Below are 19,983 nucleotides of genomic sequence, written 5' to 3'. Positions count from 1 at the left end.
AACCATGTTTTGCCTCAGTTTCCTCATCTATAAAATGAGCTGGTGAAGGAAAAGGCAAACCACTCCAGGATCTTTGCCAAGAAAACCCCAAATGTGGTCCCAGAGAGTTGGACATGACAGAAACGACTCAACAACCACAAGGTTCACTTGAGAAACAGTTTTTCATTATGTCATTTTTCTTCTAGGTATGGAGAACTGAGCTGACATAGGTATTGAAATAAAGAATATAGACTATTATATGAGGAGCCTCTACAGGGAGGACAATTTTATTATTAAATTAACTATGAAATGACAATTATTGAGTTACACTAAAACAAAACTTTTTCCCCCTCCCTGGTCAATAATCAGCATAATGGCAAGGGCTCTTGAAGATCTGAGTTTTCAGATTACCTTAGAGTTCTCAGGCAGTGATCCTGTAAAAGAAAGGGACAAGGATTGGATCTGTAGTTCACTAATGTAAGGAACTCCCAAACGAAGAAACTTCATCTACTAATGCAGGCTGGCACCTCCCTGCAACCGAAACTCTTAGAGAAATGCCTAGAACAATAATTAAGTGAACGCTCAGGGTCACACAGCCAATATGTTTCCAAGGCAGGATTTGAACTCAGGTCTCTCTTCCTCTGAGGCCAGCTCTCTATCTACTACATCATGCTGCCTTTCATAAACCCAATGAGTCACTTGAAATTTGCATGAAGGGAGCAGAGCCTGGGAGCCTTTGGATATATTATAGAAATTTCAAAATTTCCTTAATAATGCAGATGTATTAGATAAATAGCATTTTGGCATTTAAATAAACTCTCATTTAGTTATAATGTTTCAATTGTGATTTTTAATTTAATTGTAATTGTAATATATTTGTTGTTAATGTCATTCAGTGGATTATCAGTAGACAACTGGTAATTATGTACAAAAGTTGTGAAAAAAAGAAAAAAGTTTAACTTGTTTTTTAAAAGCCAATGAATAGATAGCATAAAAACCTAGTTTAAAAGTTTTACGATGGCAGAAAGATTTATTTAAGCCATAAATTACATCTTTTTAATTTTAAAATTCATTGTAATTAAGATTTCTATATTGATAATCTAGAGCTAACTTACCAGGTCATGGTCACATTCAAGTTTTTGTTTGCCTTTTGTTTCCATTTTATAGTAGCCAATTTAAAAGAGCAGCATGTAATGCCAGTGAGTTAAAAAAAAATGGCATTTTTCTACTGTAAAAATGAGTGTTATTCTGACTATTATGTAATTAGATTTCATAAGTCAAAGTTTTATGGCTGTACAAGCTGAAAGTCTTGAATGTTATTTAACTTCAAATTACAGTGCTCTTTCCCCATGGTGTTTTAAATGTTTATTTTCCAGAATATTTCATGTAGAAAAGCTTATGAACACCAACTTAATATTCATAATTGTTGATGGCAAGGGGACGTGTCCTTGTGATACACGGGTACTAATCCAAGCTGAACAGACTTGTATCCTTAAGCAGCAGACTTCAAACCATCTTGTATAGTTGGTTACTATAAGGCAAGCACTATTTGTTGTTTGTTTGCTTTAGCTTTCATGTTATAAAATAATTAGATGTGTTATGAAAAGGACGTGGATTCAGATCCTAGCCCTGCTTCTCCTTTCAGACTAGGTGTTCTTATGACTATGGGCCTCAGTTTTTCTCATGTGTAAAATGATAATTTCATTCATATCATCTCTTCTAGCACTGAATCCTGTTGGGGAAGACGAGGTTAGAGGAAGACCCGGATCCAGATCCCAAATAGACACTAGCTGAACTTGAGCAAGTCAATCACTTCTCTTGGCCTTAGTTCCTCATCACTAAAATGAGGGGGTTGGAACTGATGACTTCTAAGGTCTCCTGCAACTCTAAATGATCCTGTCATGTGAACAGTTTTCTCGTTAGTGTCAAGTCATTTCAGTCATGTCTGACTCTTCATGACCTCATCTGGGGTTTTCTTGGCAAAGATACTAAAATAGCTTGCAATTTTCTTCTCCAGCCCCTTTTACCAATGAGAAACTGAGGCAAACAGGACTAAGTGACTTGCCTAGGGTCACACAGCTAGTAAATATGAGACCAGATCTGATCTTATGAAGATAAGTCATTCTGGTTCCAAGTCCAGTGCTCATCAGCTGTGCCACCTAGTTGTCCCCTAACAGTTATAGGCATCCAAAAAATGGAATGAGATGCTTCTTAAGACAATTAGTTTACCCATCGCTGAGCATATTCAACATCTCCAAGATATTCCAGATGTTACAGATAGGATTCTTCCTTTATGTATGGGTTGGTTTAGAGCACAGTTATCAAACATTTGTCTGTCAGGTCAAGTATGGCCCAAACCAGATTAAAATGAAACCGGGAAATATTTAACAAAAAAAATACAATAAAACATAGACACTTTTCTATTTTAAAACTAAGAATCCTTATATATAGATTAAGGGTCCCTATTTCTATTTGAATTTGCTACCACTAGTCTAGTTGATTTCTGAGATCTCTTCACACATTTAGGATTCTCTAATTATTATGCTACATCATAAAGAATAACCAATAGGTATTGATTGGGATTTGAGGTAGGAAGGAAGATACATGTGAATTCATAACAATATCCCTTCGTCTCCTCCATTCTTTGTTCTCTCTTCAAAAATGGTTGCTGGAATGAAAGCCAAGAAAATAGGGAAGGTATCTTTAGTTTCAGGATCTTTCCAAATGAATTAATCCTTCCCTAGACATATGATCAAGATGGTTTTGTCATAGGTATAAAACAGATAGCACATGACTACTGATGAAAAGTTGTCTGGGTATTTTTCTGATTAGGTAAGACTATTTTATTATTACTTCCGGCCACAGGGGGAGAATGAAAGCAGGTGTCACAGCCGTGGTTTCCAATTAAGCTGAGTACAGCTGAACTATTTATAGAGTCTTGCAACAAGACTGGGAGAACAAAGAATGAAATGAGTGGGTACAGAGTTGAAAGACAAATTGGGGGGAAATACAATGTTGGAAGCAGGCAGTACAAAGTTAGGAGACTGAATGAACTGTGATTGGAAAATTATGAGAACAAGTTTAGCAATCTGAATGGGTTTTTCATTGAATTTCTTCCCATAGATAAGATATCTTCCCATGGGAATACCATTTCCATAGTTTCTTAATATTAGCAAAATCATAATCTATTGGATGTGCATGGTGGGGGGGAGGGAAGTAGTTGTATTATTTTTGGTATTAATATTGTGGTATCACCACAATATTATTGTGGAAAGTTCACAATAAAAAAGAAAATTTACTTATAAAAAACCCAAATTTTGAGATATAGATGATATATAGATAACTCCTACTCTACTGGCCTTCACAGTAATATCAAACTCTTTGGAAACACAACAAGCAAAGACAGGCCTAAGGTGCTATTTCCACACTACACAACACTGTATTTCATAGCAAACAGAAGATGAACCAGGTAAAATTGAGATTAGGTGACTCAATTATGACTAAAACCATTTCCAAACCATTAGATTTCACCTGGCTATTACCCTCTTTCCTCAACCTACTTTTCTAGATTTATTCCTTTTTTTGGATGCTATGATATAAACAAAACTGCCTACTTAACGTTCCTCACATACAATATCCCCTATCTCCTCGCCAAACCTTTTCATAGGCTACAGTGTACTCCCCCTCTTCACCTTTACCTCTTAAAATACCTAGTTTCCTTCTAAGTCCAGGCCCCACATGAGGCTTTACCTGATCTTTCCCACATCTGGTGCTTTCCCTCTCCCCCAACTACGTCATACATTCATTTTATATATAATTTGTATTACATGGATACACAAAGTTCCCTCTGTATGTAACTTACTTGAAGGCAGGGACTATATAGGTTTGAGCTTTGAAATCCTAGCCCCCAGCACACGATATCTTGGAAATCATAGGTGCTGAATAAATGGTTGGTGGTGGAACTGATTGCTCTCCAGCATCTGTACTCACTATCACAATTCCTTGGTGATTTTTTTTTAAAAAAATACATTTATAATGTTTCTGATAAACTACATTTCTCTTTCTTTGAAAGAATACTTTCATTTTCCTTAACAAGATTTTTTTTAGCTGATGGGCCAGATCCTTGTGATATGGTTAAGCAACCCAGATACAGAAAGGGACCTGATGTGTGCTTTGATGACAATAAAATGGTAAGCTTAAGCTTAAAAACTACTAAAATGTTACAAGATAATGATCAGTAAATACCAAGAATAAATGTGATCTTTCAAATTGTAATCCTTATTTTAGCTGAACTGTCTTAACCATAATTTTTCTCATTGAACATGCTGTACTTGGGGAGAATGTTGACTTTCATTTCAACGTGTTCCATAGTTAACAAAAAATTAACACTTGCTTCTTTTATCTGCATTTTCTATAAAAAAATTGTACTTTCATACACAAATCCTACTAATTTGGTATTGATGAATTCAGGTTATAAATCTGATGGTGACAGAACCTTAGTTTTCTACTTAACTCATAGCTCATAGAAAATGTCACTTTCTACAATGAACTATCGTATTTTTGATGCCTGGAAATATTAAAATGCTTTTATTTTTATCTCTTCTGTCTTAAACATGTTTCTTAAGGAACTTTTACTAAGCTAAACTTATTAACATTTTTATCAAGTATAGATTTTTTATATTACCCTGAATCTAAGTACTGTTTAGTTTTAGTTGTTTTTTAAATTAACTATTATCCTTTAATATCTCTTACATGATGTGAAAAAATGGCAGATGAGCTATAGGAGAACAGTTGTCCTTGACTTTCTGGGTAATTAAATACTGCTGACTGGTGATGGCCACTACAATTGAAAAATCCCCTGCTTTGTAAAAATTATCTCAAATCATTGTGCTTATAATAAGTTCATTGCAATCTGCAAAATGTAGGCATGGTCTTGAATTCAGTAAGAAATACATTTCAATTCTGCCTTTGACAATACTAGTATACAAACATGGGCAATTAACAACCTTTAATCCTCTCCTTATCCCAAGCAACTCTTTAGGACTCTAAGTTACCAAAATGGATTCCAAGGTACAAAATCAAATTCCCTCCCCCACAATACTGGATTCCCTCATCTTCCTGTTTCGTTTGTTTGTTTTTTTTCAAGAAAATTTAGGTTTTTTTGTTTCAAAAAATAGGAAGCAAGTCAAGATTTTTTTTAACATTTCCATTACCTTTCTTTCAAATTTACTTGTTCCCTGACTTTATCTAATCTGATGGTAGTTTCCTAGTAAAGTGAACATTTGGCACTAAACTGAAAATATAATCAAGTGAATCCTGGTCACAAACAATACAGCCAGAAAAAGATGTGTGATTACCTTTTCTTAGGAACTCAAGTCATTTTATTTTGTTTTCATCTTATTGCCTCTATATAGCTATTTTTGAAGCTTCTATCTCTCTTTTGAGCCTCACAACACTCCTACAAGGTGTTCAATGTATTATTATTCCCATTTTAGAGATGAGGAAACTGAAGCTGAGGGAATTTAAGTGAATTGCCCAAGGTTGTACTGTAAGGAAGCATCAATGGCAGTAAAAGAATCCAAGTCTTACAAGCTTCAAGTTCTGCACTAGGAATTATAGCACTTTGCCTCTAATTTACATTATTTCTACAAATGATTTATCTAGTGAATTCCAGTTATTCCTATTGAAGATACTGTAATTCTTGTTTGATAATTAGGAGAAGGCATGACTGAATAAGTTGGGCCACATTCTGGCAGTTCTACCACTAGAACTCTAGACCCTCCATTTCACTTCACTACTGGGAGTTTCCAAAGCACAAATGCTGGCTTAGGGATGCTACTCATTAAGGAGGCTTCACTCAGCAGGCATCTGCTTCCATCTGGATATGGCCTGAGATTAAATTACATTTTAGAACGTCATTAAAATGCACCTCAGTGCCTAAAAAAGCACTGTTAAGAAAACAAATGCGAGGGAAAATTCTAACCCTACAAAATTCCATTAATTTTATGATAAAAATAAGAAACATTTGGCTGAGACAAGGATTTCCAGAAATAAATTTCTAAGCAAGTATGTTTAGGATTGTGTATGAAAATACAACTCTTGCTCACTAGCTGTATGTGTCAGTGTGTTGACTGTGCATTTCTTTAATAGTTAAATATTTTTAATTTAGTTAATTTGCAATAGTCACTGTGAATTTGCTCTCGATGGATGCTCACATTCACTCTGCTAACTGCTGGCAAGTTGCATGGAATTTCATCTTGTATGTCTTTTTTTCTGTGTTTTCTTTCCTTTTCCCGTACTTGCTACTTTGCCCGTCATTAATAGGATCAACTTATATGTACAAGGAGTCGTGCCACTACCATGATGTCAGCTCCTATCTTCATTTTACTACAAGTTTTCATGTGGTGTGGATGGTCAGTTACTTTCTCTAATTTTCTGTTGTTGTTCTTGGTTTAAGACTTTTGCAAATAATTTTTATCCCTCAATTCACTGTCTGTAAGGAGGCCTTTTAAAGTATCAGTACAAGTACCATTTTGAAGACAACTTGGTTTCCACCATGAATGCACCTGGGGGAAAAATAATTGCTGTTTTATTTATGCACCTTAAGAAAATGATCTTTTTCATAATGCTTGGGGCTGGTACCCATGGACTTTCCATACAGAAATAATGTCTAGATCAGGCATTATTTAGAAGACCCAATAATCATCTGAGTATGAATAAACTGTGTAATCCTCACACTTCTATTAACATGGAAAAAACACTACGAGATAATGGATTTTTACCACTCCTTTCTAAAGAATGTGCTAATAATGGTCTAAGCAAAACTGCACATCTTCCTGGTTGTAGGGATGTTGCTTATCTACCTCTTCATATTTTGCTTAACAAAATAACATTCTTGATAAAAAGTTTTTGTAGAAATAGCCCAGCTTCTTAAAGTTCATGTTTTCCCAACAACCATAAATATTTCCTAACACATAAACTGAAGCCTTCTTTATATATATCTAGTTTACAAAACACAGAGTACATCACTACCAGGCCTATCAATTTTAGATGTTTTAAGGGCCTCCTTGTGTGTTCAGCACTGTTTACTGGTTTGCCAAATCACTTGTCCAAAATTGTGACCCCTGACCAAGTCAGACTATCATTTTTGTTGTTCCTGGAACAATATTGCTGTGCTGTTTTTCCATTGCTGCTTATGAAAACTGTTTGTTTGGTATTTCATTTTGGTAAACCACTAGATGGAGATATGACCATTAACATGAAAACAGTGATCTCATCAGAAAGAAGTGGGATAGGGGTTAGAGGGTGGGGTGAAAGGGAAAAGGCTATTTAAAACATAAACAGAAAATGTTTGTATTAATTAAATAAAGTTTTAGTATTAAAACACTGAGCAGTGCAACAAACCTAGCTTTCCTCAGTGCAAGATGAGGGATAAGTTGAGTTCCTTTCCCTGGGAACTCTAAACATTTTGCAAGGAAGAACTTTGTTGCTATTATTAGGTACATAATCTCACAGATAAATTTTAAGTACACCATATACAAAATACTTCTTTGCAAAGCCTTATTTTATCACTGCCACATTAATATCCCTTATCCTAAAGATGAAAAAACTCAGAAAACAAATGAAACTATGGAACAAATAATGAAGTTGATATTTATGATTAGAGGATACAGAATCAACAACATTTCAATAAGCATCACCTTTTTATCTTTGTTCATATAATTAGTTTCTGCCATATTAATGGGATCTTTCTCGATACGATTTACAGGTTTACTGCTAATTCACTTCTTGCCAAAGTCATCACAAAAGTTTCCCCATAAGTGTTGTTTTTAACAGCTCCACTAGTTAGATATAAACAATACTGAAAAATATGTTTGGGGGCCAAACAACATCATATAGGTTGGAAATACTTATTTTAAAATCTGAGTCTGGTGTTTCTCAGTTTCTTCTTTGTCATACAGACATAATGATAAAGTTCCTTTATTGATGTAGACACCACTTTCTACCCAAAATGACAAGGAATAACATAGGCCATCATCCTCATATTTATGAGACCACCTGTGCAGCGGAAATGTAAAAGAGATTGTTCAGATAGATAAGTCCTAGAGAAGATGGCAATGTGGGGGAAAAAAATTGGCACATTTACACTATCAAAATTTTGTGCTTTGCCCTACATGACATTCCTACATATAAAAAATATTTATCCAGGTCACATGCATACATTTAAAGGATTAGATTACTTATGAGATGAGAACAAAGGAAAATATCATGAGGCTAAGGGGAAACAACAGAATGGTCCTTCAGCCAGTTTGAGTACCATAAAGATGGCAGACAGCTATGCTAACTGAAGATAGTAAAAGATGAAATAGGTTAGGTCTCAGCATATGAATGGATATAAGGAAAAGATTAACTGCCATCAGGTTGTGGAACAGAGTAATGTATTGCCCAGAAAAATTCTCTCGAACAGCACAGAGTTCTCAACATAGACTCTCTCATAAGTGAGAGATACAATACTTTCTGGAGACAGATAACATCTCTACAAAGTTAACAGATTATGGAGTATATCTATAAAACTGCATACTCATATGCCATATTTTGGGCATATAGTTTCCTTGGTATAATAAATTCTTGATGAGGAAACTTCCTCTATTCATGCAGACATGTTCTGGAATTTTATAGTCTTGAGGCCTCAGGCACTGATAGGTTATGTGGCATTCTAGGTCACACAGCCATTATGTGTCAAAGGCAAAATTTGAACCCAGGTCCACCTCAGTGATAACAGCTTTCTACCCATTACTGGACACTTGCCTAACCATATGAGACTATAACATTCACTAATCATTGTTCTTCAATTAGGCTACATACCAACGTATTTTGACCAAATTTAAATAAGGAAGAAGAAAAAAGATGAAAATAAAGGATTATTTATAAAGTAATTTAGATAAAAGAGCAGAGCCAAAAAACAATGTTACACTAAGTTCCTTAATAGACACAGACTGAATAAGTGAATATGGTTATAATAGCTATCAACTACAGCTTTAGAGAATGGCCTAGCCATATCACTGAGTAATCACATTAGAATATGGAGAAATTATTATCCCAGAAAACAGTATTTCCAAGTAGAACAAACAAGTCTGTTGGACAAATGAGACACTTTAAAAACAAATTATTTGAAAAAAAGGTGTCACATATGTAACTTCATGACTTCAGCAGGCTTTGAAAGAGAACTCTCTCCACTGATCCTTGAAAAGATGATTGATCTCACATTGTATACCAAGATAAGAGTGCATGATTTTAGAAAAGATGATTGACATTGGAAAGGATTATTGGAAAAGGCTACCATGTTTCCTTACCTAGATAGCTTTACATAGAAAATAATTCTGAAACTGCCTGGGATATTCAAATACATTACCTAGCTGAAGTGCAGGCTTAGCTTAGTACTTTTCAAACTATACTTAAATCATATCAAGAAGATGTAACATTAAAGAGAAAATGCATTAAGAAGACTAAAATAATTTAGTCTCAGAATGACCCACTGAATAATCCTTGGGGAAATCTAATGATCTTTTTTTTCAGCTGAGGCCAAGAAAAGAGGGATTTAGCCTTCTATATAAATGAGTTCATAAAATAAACCTTTGGAAAAAATATATGGATACAACTATGAACTACATGTTTTTCTTTTGGGACATGAAGGCAAGAGTACCGAGGTGTGCTTTATAATAAAGACTGACATGTAGAATCTTCAGAGACAAGGTCAGAGGAAATTCCAGAAGTGTTGTTCTTCTCCTCAGAGAGGAAGGACTAATAAAATTATTTTTTTCACTATTATTGGCAAGATAAATAGAGAAAGAGGTGGTTTGGGGGGCACTTGCTTTTTAAAATTTTAGACTATTGCAATGAAGTCAGTTAACACAAGGGGTTGTGGTATTTCCTGCCTTGGTCATCTTTTCAAATGAGAGAGATCTGCCTGGTGAAGGCATAAATGTTCTGCATGGGTGAGACTCAATGACAGACTTTATAACCTCTGAGGGCCCCTTCCAGGACTACACATCTATGATTTAATGTGTTTTGCTCACTCCTCCCACTAAAACAGTACATGTCAGGTAATAATTGCCGATCTCGATACGTGTTGTTGTAATGTGCACCCCGCACAGGAAAATACTGCCAGGAAACTCAGTAGACAGATGTCTTGGTATGAATCAACATATAAGTCACAGAACCTCAAAGGGGGACTTAACTAAAATACGAACTCCCAAACCAAAACAGTAAAAGTTCAGACTATCCCAGATTTAGGGCTAGAAGACAATTTAGAGCTCATTTAGTCCAACCACTCCATTTTGTGGATATGGAAACTGAGGCACGAAAAGGTTAAAATAACTAGAAGTCTGTAGTAAAAGGGCTATCATCTGAACCCAGATCCATGTTCCATGACACCATGCGACCTCATCACATGTGAAGAAAGTATGCAACGGTATGAAATATGGTAATTAGAAAGAATCCCTCTTCAAGACCAAAATGCAAGAATATCAACATCCAGATTTTTTTCATCACACAAAAATAAATTCTTTTATAAAATATGGTAACACACCAGTTGAATGGGTCATGTTGACCACAGAATTCATCACCTATTGACTAAACTTCTAGAGTTGATTATATCTATGGAACCAAGCCTAGCCAAATCACCGAGTAATCACAGTAAATTATGGGAAAATCATCTCTGAAAACAGTTCATTGAAAACTCCGAGTCACCTCTTTTATCAGTAAGGCAATAATAACAACGTAGATGATAATTGTAAAAATGCCTATGTAGTTCTGTATCGCAAAGTATACGAGACTCTCCACATAGCAGGTGGAAGGAAACCATTTATTCAGACACCAGAGAACCATATTCCATAAGCCATCTTCCCAATTCATCGCAGCAGTGAAGCATCAGATACATAATATCACAACATGGAGCCTCGCCATCCCAAAACCTCTCAGACCCCCTTCCCAAAAACAAACTCACAGTACAGATGTCAGTCTGTTCAGCTATCAGAGGTCAACTTTTATTACCTCAGCTCTAACGGACACAATGGTCATTAATAGCCATTAGCAGCCATAACTGTCCTCTCTCCATTTTCTCTGACATAACTTCCTTTTCCTGTCAGGAAGCTCCTCCCACCACATGTGATTTAGGCTTCCTGTGACATAAGCAGGTCACATGGCCTATTAATGGTTGGGAGAGCTCACCTATTTAAGCCCTGTTATGAATTTCAAAATGCTTTCTAGACATCTTTCTGGTATTGTAAATGAGTCATCATTTGTATGCTAATAACTCATTCAATAGAACATAACATGGTAACCCATGGTCTGAGAGTGATTTTTTTTTCACTGTCTACAATCCACCTAACATAAGAGCATACTAGCCTATAAAAATATTCAGAACATTTGTTATTTTTCTGATTGTTCCTATAGTTAACCAAAAACTTGAGACCTGAGATTCTAAGTTGTCTCATGTTGGAAGCAACTTGTGGGAAAAACCAAACAAGAGAAATTTTGAAGCCTCTTAAAAAGTTATTACCTTAAAATATTAAGAATTATTTCACTGACATGTTATTAGGCAGACCATGGCAAGGTAGTATGTTGTGAATAACTTAAATTTTCTATGTGGGTCAGGACTCCAGGTAGGTTTCAGAGTTAAAGGCTTCTGAAAAATAAGAAATTCTTTTCAGTCTGCCAAACCTAAAATTACACAATTAACTAACTGTTGAGTCTTGAAAAATGCAATAGTTTGAATAAAGTGTATTTATAAAGAGAAGTCCAATGTGCGGGAAAAAAGTTCAGGGAAAGTTAGAAAGGATTTAATGCCTTAGCAGATATATTGGGTCATTTATGAGGTTCTGCAGACAGCTTTAAGGGAACTATGGAAAGAACCTAGAACAACCTAAGATGGTGAAATATAGAACCCAGACAACAAATTTAAAGGATGACTTGCTTTTGGCTGTGGTAGGATGAAGACTGCTAGCCTTGAAGATAGTCAGAAAGAAAATGTTCATTGGTGGCAGGTAGTGTTGGAATTCACATGCTATAAGATTTTTCTCTCAGGATTTATGAGTCAAGTTCTTCCACTTTCATGTTTTATTTTTCTATGAAATTCTATGATTATTTTTAATGAAAGGAATGCTTTGTGTGGGGCATTCATGTATGGAACATTTCCCTTGATAACTGTTAATTGGTATTGGGAATCTAGTTTTGAAAGGAACCATTTCTTTTTCCATTTTCAAAAATTTTCAAATTATAGTTGATACCAAATTCTTTTAAAACACCAAGTTCAAATATTTTGTACTGGGGCATCATTTGAAAGATTTCTTTGTTATTGTTTGCATATTTCTGTACAAGTTTGCTTCGTTATTCGTGATCCTGAGATCAATGCCATTCTTCTTCCTCCTACTATTTCTGCTTATAAAGTACTACCACGTTGAGAATAACGCTATCTATATGTTATCATGAATTCAAGTATCCTCCACTAAAATTTAATGTCTCACTCAATGGGACAACCAATTCTAATGTCATAATTATTTTTACCTAGTTTTTATCAGAATCATCAACTGACATTTTGGGGACAAAGGGTGATGGTCACTATAACTTTGTAAAATAACTCCATAATTCAATAATGCTTGAGGAATATAATTAATTTCAGTTACATATAAAGCAATTCTTTAAGGTGAGTTCAAGATGTGGGTAAGAATTAGCATACTATTTAGACTGTCTCGATAAATATTTTAAAGGAAATTAATTTGTCTTTTTTTTCCCAATAGGAAGATTATTCAGATTGTGGTGGGGTTTCTGGATTGAACCCATCGTTGTGGTCTATGATAGGAATCCAGTTTGCACTGCTTTGGCTGTTATCTGGCAGTAGACATTGCCAGTTATGACCTTATGAAACCAAAATCTGCATAACTGATCTCAAGACCCTGCCAAAACATGAGCCCTGTTTAATTACAAAAGGGTCAATTATTCAGACAGCAGAAAATCAGCTGTTCTCAAAACAACATGGTAAAACTCTATGTGAAAGACTCATTAGGCACCCACAGTGGCTGCATGTTGGAGTGTCAGACCCTTAAACTTGTGTGAATGCTGCATCATCTATGCTGTCAAAGCAGAATCCTATATGTACTTTACTGAGGAATCTGATATTTTTGTTGTTGTTGTTGGATCACTGATGACTTCATGTAAAAGGGCTCCCCCTTTAAAATGGCTTCTTAATCATATCAGTTCTCCATCTTTTGACCTGAACTTCGACTCATTTTGCTCCCTTTGATTTTATCAAGATTTCCAGTAATCAATTTTATTTTGCTTTGATATTTGACTCTGTTAAAAGTTTGAATATCAGTTGTGTTGAAAACAAAATCAGAGATGAATTCTAAATGGCCAAATGATGTAAATATTAATACTGGCTAGTCTTTGTCAAAAGTTCACCATGAATGAAATGCCTTATGAAGAGTGGCTTATTCTGCCAAAAATATATTTAAAAAATGGGTGACCAGCTAAGTTTTGAAGTGGGGGGGGGGGGTGTTGGTAGGTTTTAAACTGTTGGTTTAAGTATAACAACAATCAAATTACTAAAATAAAGGTGCTTGAGGGTTAGCTATTTTAGCCATCTAACATATTTTCTTGATAAATATCATCCCTTTAAAAAGAACAGTTCTAATTAATGTTCTCTCTGTTCATAGCATAGTTGTGAACTGCTGGCCAAATCTTTCAAAGTCTTCTAAGAGATGGTAGAGGTGGTGGGTGGGATGGGAAGGGAAAAATCTTTTTTGTGATCATTGAACTTTGGCTACCAAGGGTATTTTGCATGATACTGCTGCTATTTGTTTTTCGTTTGTTTCTTTTCTTCAGTTGTAGAGTGTCGTCTATTTTTAAGGTAACTGAGTGGTATTATTGTTAAGAGAAACTGAAATTTGCAGTTATAATGCAATTAAATAATCTTACATGATCTGGTTAAAAAATATCTGAATATACTGTGAAATGAAAATGTTGAAAGACTGGACTGCAGTGAGGAGTATGGAGAAATGGAATTTTATACAGATTAGTGCTTTTGCCTGAAAACCTGTGTACAGATATTTTAAGTATATAAATCAGATTTGACACATTTATTTTTAAAGAGCACATATATGTTCTAAATGAAGATTCATACCAGGTTTCCTCTCTGTTCAATTAAATGTTAGCACCTGCAGTTTTCAAAGTTCTCTTGCTGTTTTTCATTAAAAATGGCCAGGTCAAGTGAACAAAATTTTCACCCAGTTCAGTGAGATATTACAGTAATCTGAACAAGCAGGAAACCTTGAATCTATATGTATGCACATTAATACTTGATTGTGAATAACAAAGATTGCTTTTTTTTTATACAATTTCATTGGTGAAACCAATTGGTGCAGGAAATCATGATATTGCACTGTAGTATAGTATAGAGGTAGAAGAGCGTGCTTGCTTCTGGTTTTCAGAACTAAACAGTATTGTGAGAGATAGATCGATGAATGTACAACTCTGGTGATCTATAATTTAGCTAAAAGCTACAATCGGCAAATGTTTATTATATAAAATGCATTAGTTCATAAAAGCAGAAAAACACCATGCAAAATATCTTGTATGTGTGTATACATATACATATATGTTTGTATATGTTGGAAAAGCATTCCTGTATAATTTTTTTTACACAATATCAAAATTTTACTGAAGTTGTCCAGCATGTTCCCCTATCATATCATATCAAAGAGCAAAAACAACCCCATGGCATGGCTTAAAAGTTTTTTTTTCTTTTTTTGTGGCGTCCAATACCATTTCTGGCTCTCCTATATACCCTTGGTTCCAATTGTGTCTGTTCCCTTATTTTTTTTTTCCAAAAATGGGAAACTTCCAGCTTTGGTTGTCACAACTGACATTAAATTTATACCTCTAATTCATCATTTTGATAGTGGTAGGCCCCTTTGTACCTAGGTATAACAATAAAGTTTTACCTTCCTTACATTAATGATAGCAATGCTAATTAAACACACACAACACACACACCCCACCATCACCACCACAACAACAAAAGGAAACTCCACCAAAGTGAAAAGTATTTGGAATGTTATGTTCTAGGTAGAATTATTATTCAAATGTTTCAAATATTCTTTATGACTGACTGTAAAACCCTCAGGTAAAACAAATTTGTTTCGGTATTGATTTTCTTGTTTGGAGAATGTCAAAATCAAAATGCTAAACCAACATGCTTAAACTATTTAAGTTATATATTTTAGCTTACTAAAATATATAAATGCTGGTATTGAAGCTTTGCTAAACTCTGTCAAGTCAGTGGCAAGTTTCGAGGTTGGGAAATTATAGCAAGGACTCCCCTAGACGATATATTTAAATAATAAATATTTAAATTATGTAATTACTTCCAACATAGAATACTCTCTTGAAAAACATTTTAAAATACCATTTTCAGTGAGTAATGGAATCTTTTTCATGGGATTCATTCTTTATTGAACTAATTACAATTAAACTTGGTATCCTATTCCATTTCTATTGGCATAAAAACGTTTTAGTGCATGAGCAGCTCATTTCTGTTAGGAAAAAAGTATATAATCTGTAAACCACATGCATGGTGATAAATTTCATAAGCAAAGTTTCTCTGACTGAAAAATGTCCTTGTGACTGCTGTTAGTTTTAAATCTCCTAGCATACTTTTCTAAGGGAAAAAAAAACCCATTCCTTCAAATTACAATGTGTAAAGTTGATATTTTCCTGTGAGTTTTGACTGTTGGCGATGATTTAATAGATGTATACTATCAATATTTGTTTCCAAAGTATTTGAAAACCACCAAGAGATGAAGAAAAGCTTTGAATATATTTGATTTACACCTTAGTCATGCAACATCCTGTAGATTCTTCACTAACCAAAATGAAAACAATCCTTGCATTGGTGTTAAGTAATCAGTAAAGGATTTAACACGAATGGCTCCTTTCTAGTTTCTTCATTTGAACAACCAGCATTACTGCCAAAACACCAATCGTGGTCCATATTTGTAACAGGTTTTTAACATGACATAGTTAGCAAGTTTGACTGAAGAGATTTTTAGGTCCTGGACTTATGAGATTTTAGTATGACCTTTTTCATGTTTCTAATGCTTGAGGCTTTATTGCTTAACTTGGAGAAAAAAAAAACACCACAGTGTTGCTGCCATTTGTAAGTTTTCCTATAATATTCCTTTTATTAACTCTAAACTGGCCTTACTGGATTCAAATAGGCAGTATCCCTTTTAAGTGACCTTTGCAACCCAAGTGTTACTTGCTGTTCAATGCTTTCACTATGTTATAAATAACATTCAAACCTTTGTCCCCTTACACCAAAGCTTAACTTCTGTCTTAATATCAAATTCTTACCCATTGGTCCTGTGAGTTAAGAAGCTCAACTTGCTAGAATTATAGAGAACTGACATAGTGGGCCACTAGAGAATGCCTGTGATGCTTTTAAAAACTATACTAGAAGGACTAGCAACCCAAGTTTGCTCCCACCTTCATCATCTATATAGTGCCGAAATAAAGGCCGAGCTTTATTTTTACCCCAATATTAGAATGTTAATATTGTTAAGTCAGTGTGCACTACTGTAAACAAAGACAAAAGTGTCTGAAAATCAAATCCAGAGTTCCAACAGCATTAACCTACTCTTAACAAGGACTTATATTTGCATTGTTTCTTGTTCAAATAATCATCTCAAACAAATTTCACCGAGGCTTAAGGAATATACTGTCTTGTTTTGAAGCCAACTGAATTTACAATGTGACCTGACTAATCTGTCTTCTCTGTTGTGTTCTATGGAATGTCTGGATCATGCTTTTGGGGATGTTTTTATTGAAATGCTCAGTGTGCATCCATTAAAAAAAAAAAGGCCCTGGCTTGCTCTTGCTGGGCAACAGGCCTTTTCTCCCTTTTATTGTGTTCTCTTGACACTTTTGTGGAACTTGACAAGCCTGAAAAAAAATTTTGTAAAAATTTGTATAATACTGTTATAAAAAGTTTATAATCCTAGAAAATGTTGTGTTAAATCTTGTGCAAAAAAACAGTATATTCAGAATAAAAATTTATCATTTGAAACCACCATACAGCATGAATTTATTAATCACGTACATAATTTGGTTGGTGGGGAGATGAGGCTCTCATCTAGAGATTTTTGGACCACTGAAAGAGAGTTCCATGCTACAAATGTATATAAATACATATGGATATATAGATATAGATATATTTATATATATATATATAGATATATACACACGGTCATATAAATGTATTTATAGAGGTGTATATTATACACACATACATATACACAAACACACACATATATACACATACCTATACATATGTGCATACAGTATCTTTGGCAAGAAAACTCCAATTGGAATCATAGAAAGTCAGACATGACTGAAAATGACTCAGCAACAACAAATACACACACACACACACACACACACACACACACACACACACACACACACACCTTTCAGCACATACCCATGTACACGTACTGGGGAAATCTCTACTTGTTTTACTCAAGTTTCATTCGTCAAGGTGTATATAGAACCTCCAAATTTACTTATTAACATGTTAAGTTGTGTTATGAAAAAGAAAAAGGCAGAAATCATGGACCAGTGTTTTGCGGACCTCAAAAAAACTACAAAACCGTAAAGCAATTTTAGAGTTTTAAGTCAAATTTTACAGGTTCAGAAATGTACACCTCACCAAAATTCCTCGGTAACACTCTCCTCCCCCAGTTCTATTTTTTTTTCTAAATGTTTGTATGCGTGTCTTCTTCCTAATGTAACAGCTTATACCTGCCCTAGGTTTTGTCCTTCAGACTGTTAGTGAGTTTGACCCTTCCAATTCAGGTAATCTGAGCTTTCTTCTCTCTTGCTTCAGGGGGATTCCCATGTGACAGCAGTAGTGCCCTACACATAAACATAAACAACATTCTTAATGGGTAATAAAATGGTTCATCATTATCATCACCATCATCACCATTATTATTATTTTCATAGTTGGTACTCTAGTAGTGACGTAGAAACCTGGCACATAATTTCTGACCAAGTGGATTTTAGTAAATTTCCCCCAACAAAACTGAAATAAATCTTTGGCAAACACTGACACCCTGCTCTGCATTTTTCTCTCACTTTAAGGGATTCCTTTCCAATCTTTTCAGTATCTTCTGTCACTGTTTTGGTCCCACCCCCATTTTGGGGGGCAGGGGAGCTTCTTGCTTCATCAATTACCTCTTCCCACTTAAACATTTCCGACTCTTCCTCTCTACAATCTTCTTCCCCTAGTTTGTAAACATTCCTGAGTTTCAGTCCTGTCCATTAAAAAAAAATACCTTTCTTTGATCTTGCTACTTCCCCTACCCCAAGCTAGACAGTATCCATTCCATCTCCTTCCTCTTACAAGGGAACTTAAGCAGAATGCCCCACACTCACTGCCCTTTCCACCACCCACTCGCCCCATTCCTTCAAATTGGGCTCTGCTTCCCATCAGTTATAAATTCACTCTACAATCACCAGTGGCCACCTAGTAGCCAAATTCAATGGCCTTTTCTCAGTCTCTCTCTCTCTTTTTAAAATTGCCCTTAAACTTTTATTTCTCCATAGATTTATGCTACTGATTGCCTCCTCTTTGAAACTTCTCCTGTGATTCTGTGTCACTATAACAACCCAGTGCTCCCACTCTTCAACTGCTTCTACTTCCACTCATTGGTTCTTTTATTTTCTTCCTCTCACATACTAAATATTGGCATTTGTCATTCTTTCCCTCAGGGTTTCAACTATTATATCTAGTAAAAAAAACTCGAAAATTTCATTTACCTTTACCCCCTTTTCTAGAGCCCCAGTACTATATTTCCAACTGCTTACTGGCTGTATTACCAACTTATTGCTGGTAACCCAGATTTAATATGTCTAAAACTGATTTTGCTATGTCTTGTGCCAGCCTTCCCCTAGCTTTTCCTTAAAACTGAATTTCCTATGTATCTTACTTACCTATTTTCTCCAAGTTACAGAAGTTCAGAATTTCAGTCACATGTTTTCCTGCCTTGTGTGTGTCAGATGCCACTTAAAATGCCTCCTATAGCCATCATGTCTTTTCGATTCTCAACATCATTTCAATCTTTTACTATCCCACACCTAGATTCAGGTTCCCAGGAAAGCATCAACATCTGGATTCACAAGCTAGGAGGCTCTTAGAGCAGCTGGCCAGAGTCCCACACCACTCTTCCAGTGGCTGAGAGCCCCAAACGAAGACGCCAACCTCTTGAGTTTATATATTCTCTTCAGCATCAAAGGGCATCACACGCGCAACTCATCCATGTTACCTAAAAGCATCACAAACCTGGGACTCAAACCCATGCAAACCAGGCTTTCCCTTGAGGCAAGGAAGTCATCAAAGACTCCTAATTTAATCAAAGAAACAAAGGCCGGATTCATCAAGGCCATTTGATTAAATACGTGCTAAAAGAGGAAACAGTAAAAAAGACCCACCTTAATTAATATTAAACTATGTGACCTGCTTTGAGCATGAGTCACATGGAGCCGGTGGTGGGAGGAGCTTGCTGAACAGATGGAGCAGGAACAGGTGGAGCAGAAAGTGAGAGTGAGGCAGAGCTGGGAGAGAACAGGCAGAGCTGAGGCAGAACAGCTAGCATGAGTGAGAGGGAGGCATTTTGCCTAAGCGATCTTGTTTGTGAGAAGGCCTGATGATGTCAGTGCTCCCTGCATTGGTAATGTGTACCAACTTCTTTGTTACCATGGTGGATCTGGCTTTCTGGTATCTGAATAAATATCTTGGTTTCATCTTTGAGGAAGAGAGTGTGTTATATTTTGCTATCCACACTTGGAAATCCACCTGCACATTCAAAGCAGCTACTGTGAGTATCACGTTGGCGATACACCTTCCTCTGAATTTCTTTCTTCCTATCTTCTTCTCTCTCCCTCTTT

At 35.4% G+C, this 19,983-nt stretch overlaps 1 protein-coding gene across 2 annotated transcripts in view; it reads left to right on the top strand.

Moving 5' to 3' along the window:
* Nucleotides 1-17,105, top strand: part of CACNA2D1 (calcium voltage-gated channel auxiliary subunit alpha2delta 1) — a 676,615-nt gene extending 659,510 nt beyond the window's left edge. For both annotated transcript variants that reach the window (XM_036759223.1, XM_036759222.1), the window contains exons 36-38: nucleotides 1,356-1,465; nucleotides 4,087-4,169; nucleotides 12,777-17,105. In XM_036759223.1, coding sequence (XP_036615118.1) covers nucleotides 1,356-1,465; nucleotides 4,087-4,169; nucleotides 12,777-12,893 — 310 coding nt within the window. In that variant the 3' untranslated portion in view covers nucleotides 12,894-17,105. The remainder of the gene's footprint in view (nucleotides 1-1,355; nucleotides 1,466-4,086; nucleotides 4,170-12,776) is intronic.
* The last annotated feature ends 2,878 nt before the right edge of the window (nucleotides 17,106-19,983 follow it).

The sequence above is a fragment of the Trichosurus vulpecula genome, chromosome 5 (genome assembly GCF_011100635.1).
Source record: "Trichosurus vulpecula isolate mTriVul1 chromosome 5, mTriVul1.pri, whole genome shotgun sequence".
Taxonomy (NCBI): domain Eukaryota; kingdom Metazoa; phylum Chordata; class Mammalia; order Diprotodontia; family Phalangeridae; genus Trichosurus; species Trichosurus vulpecula.
This window is presented reverse-complemented; position numbering and strand designations above follow the sequence as displayed.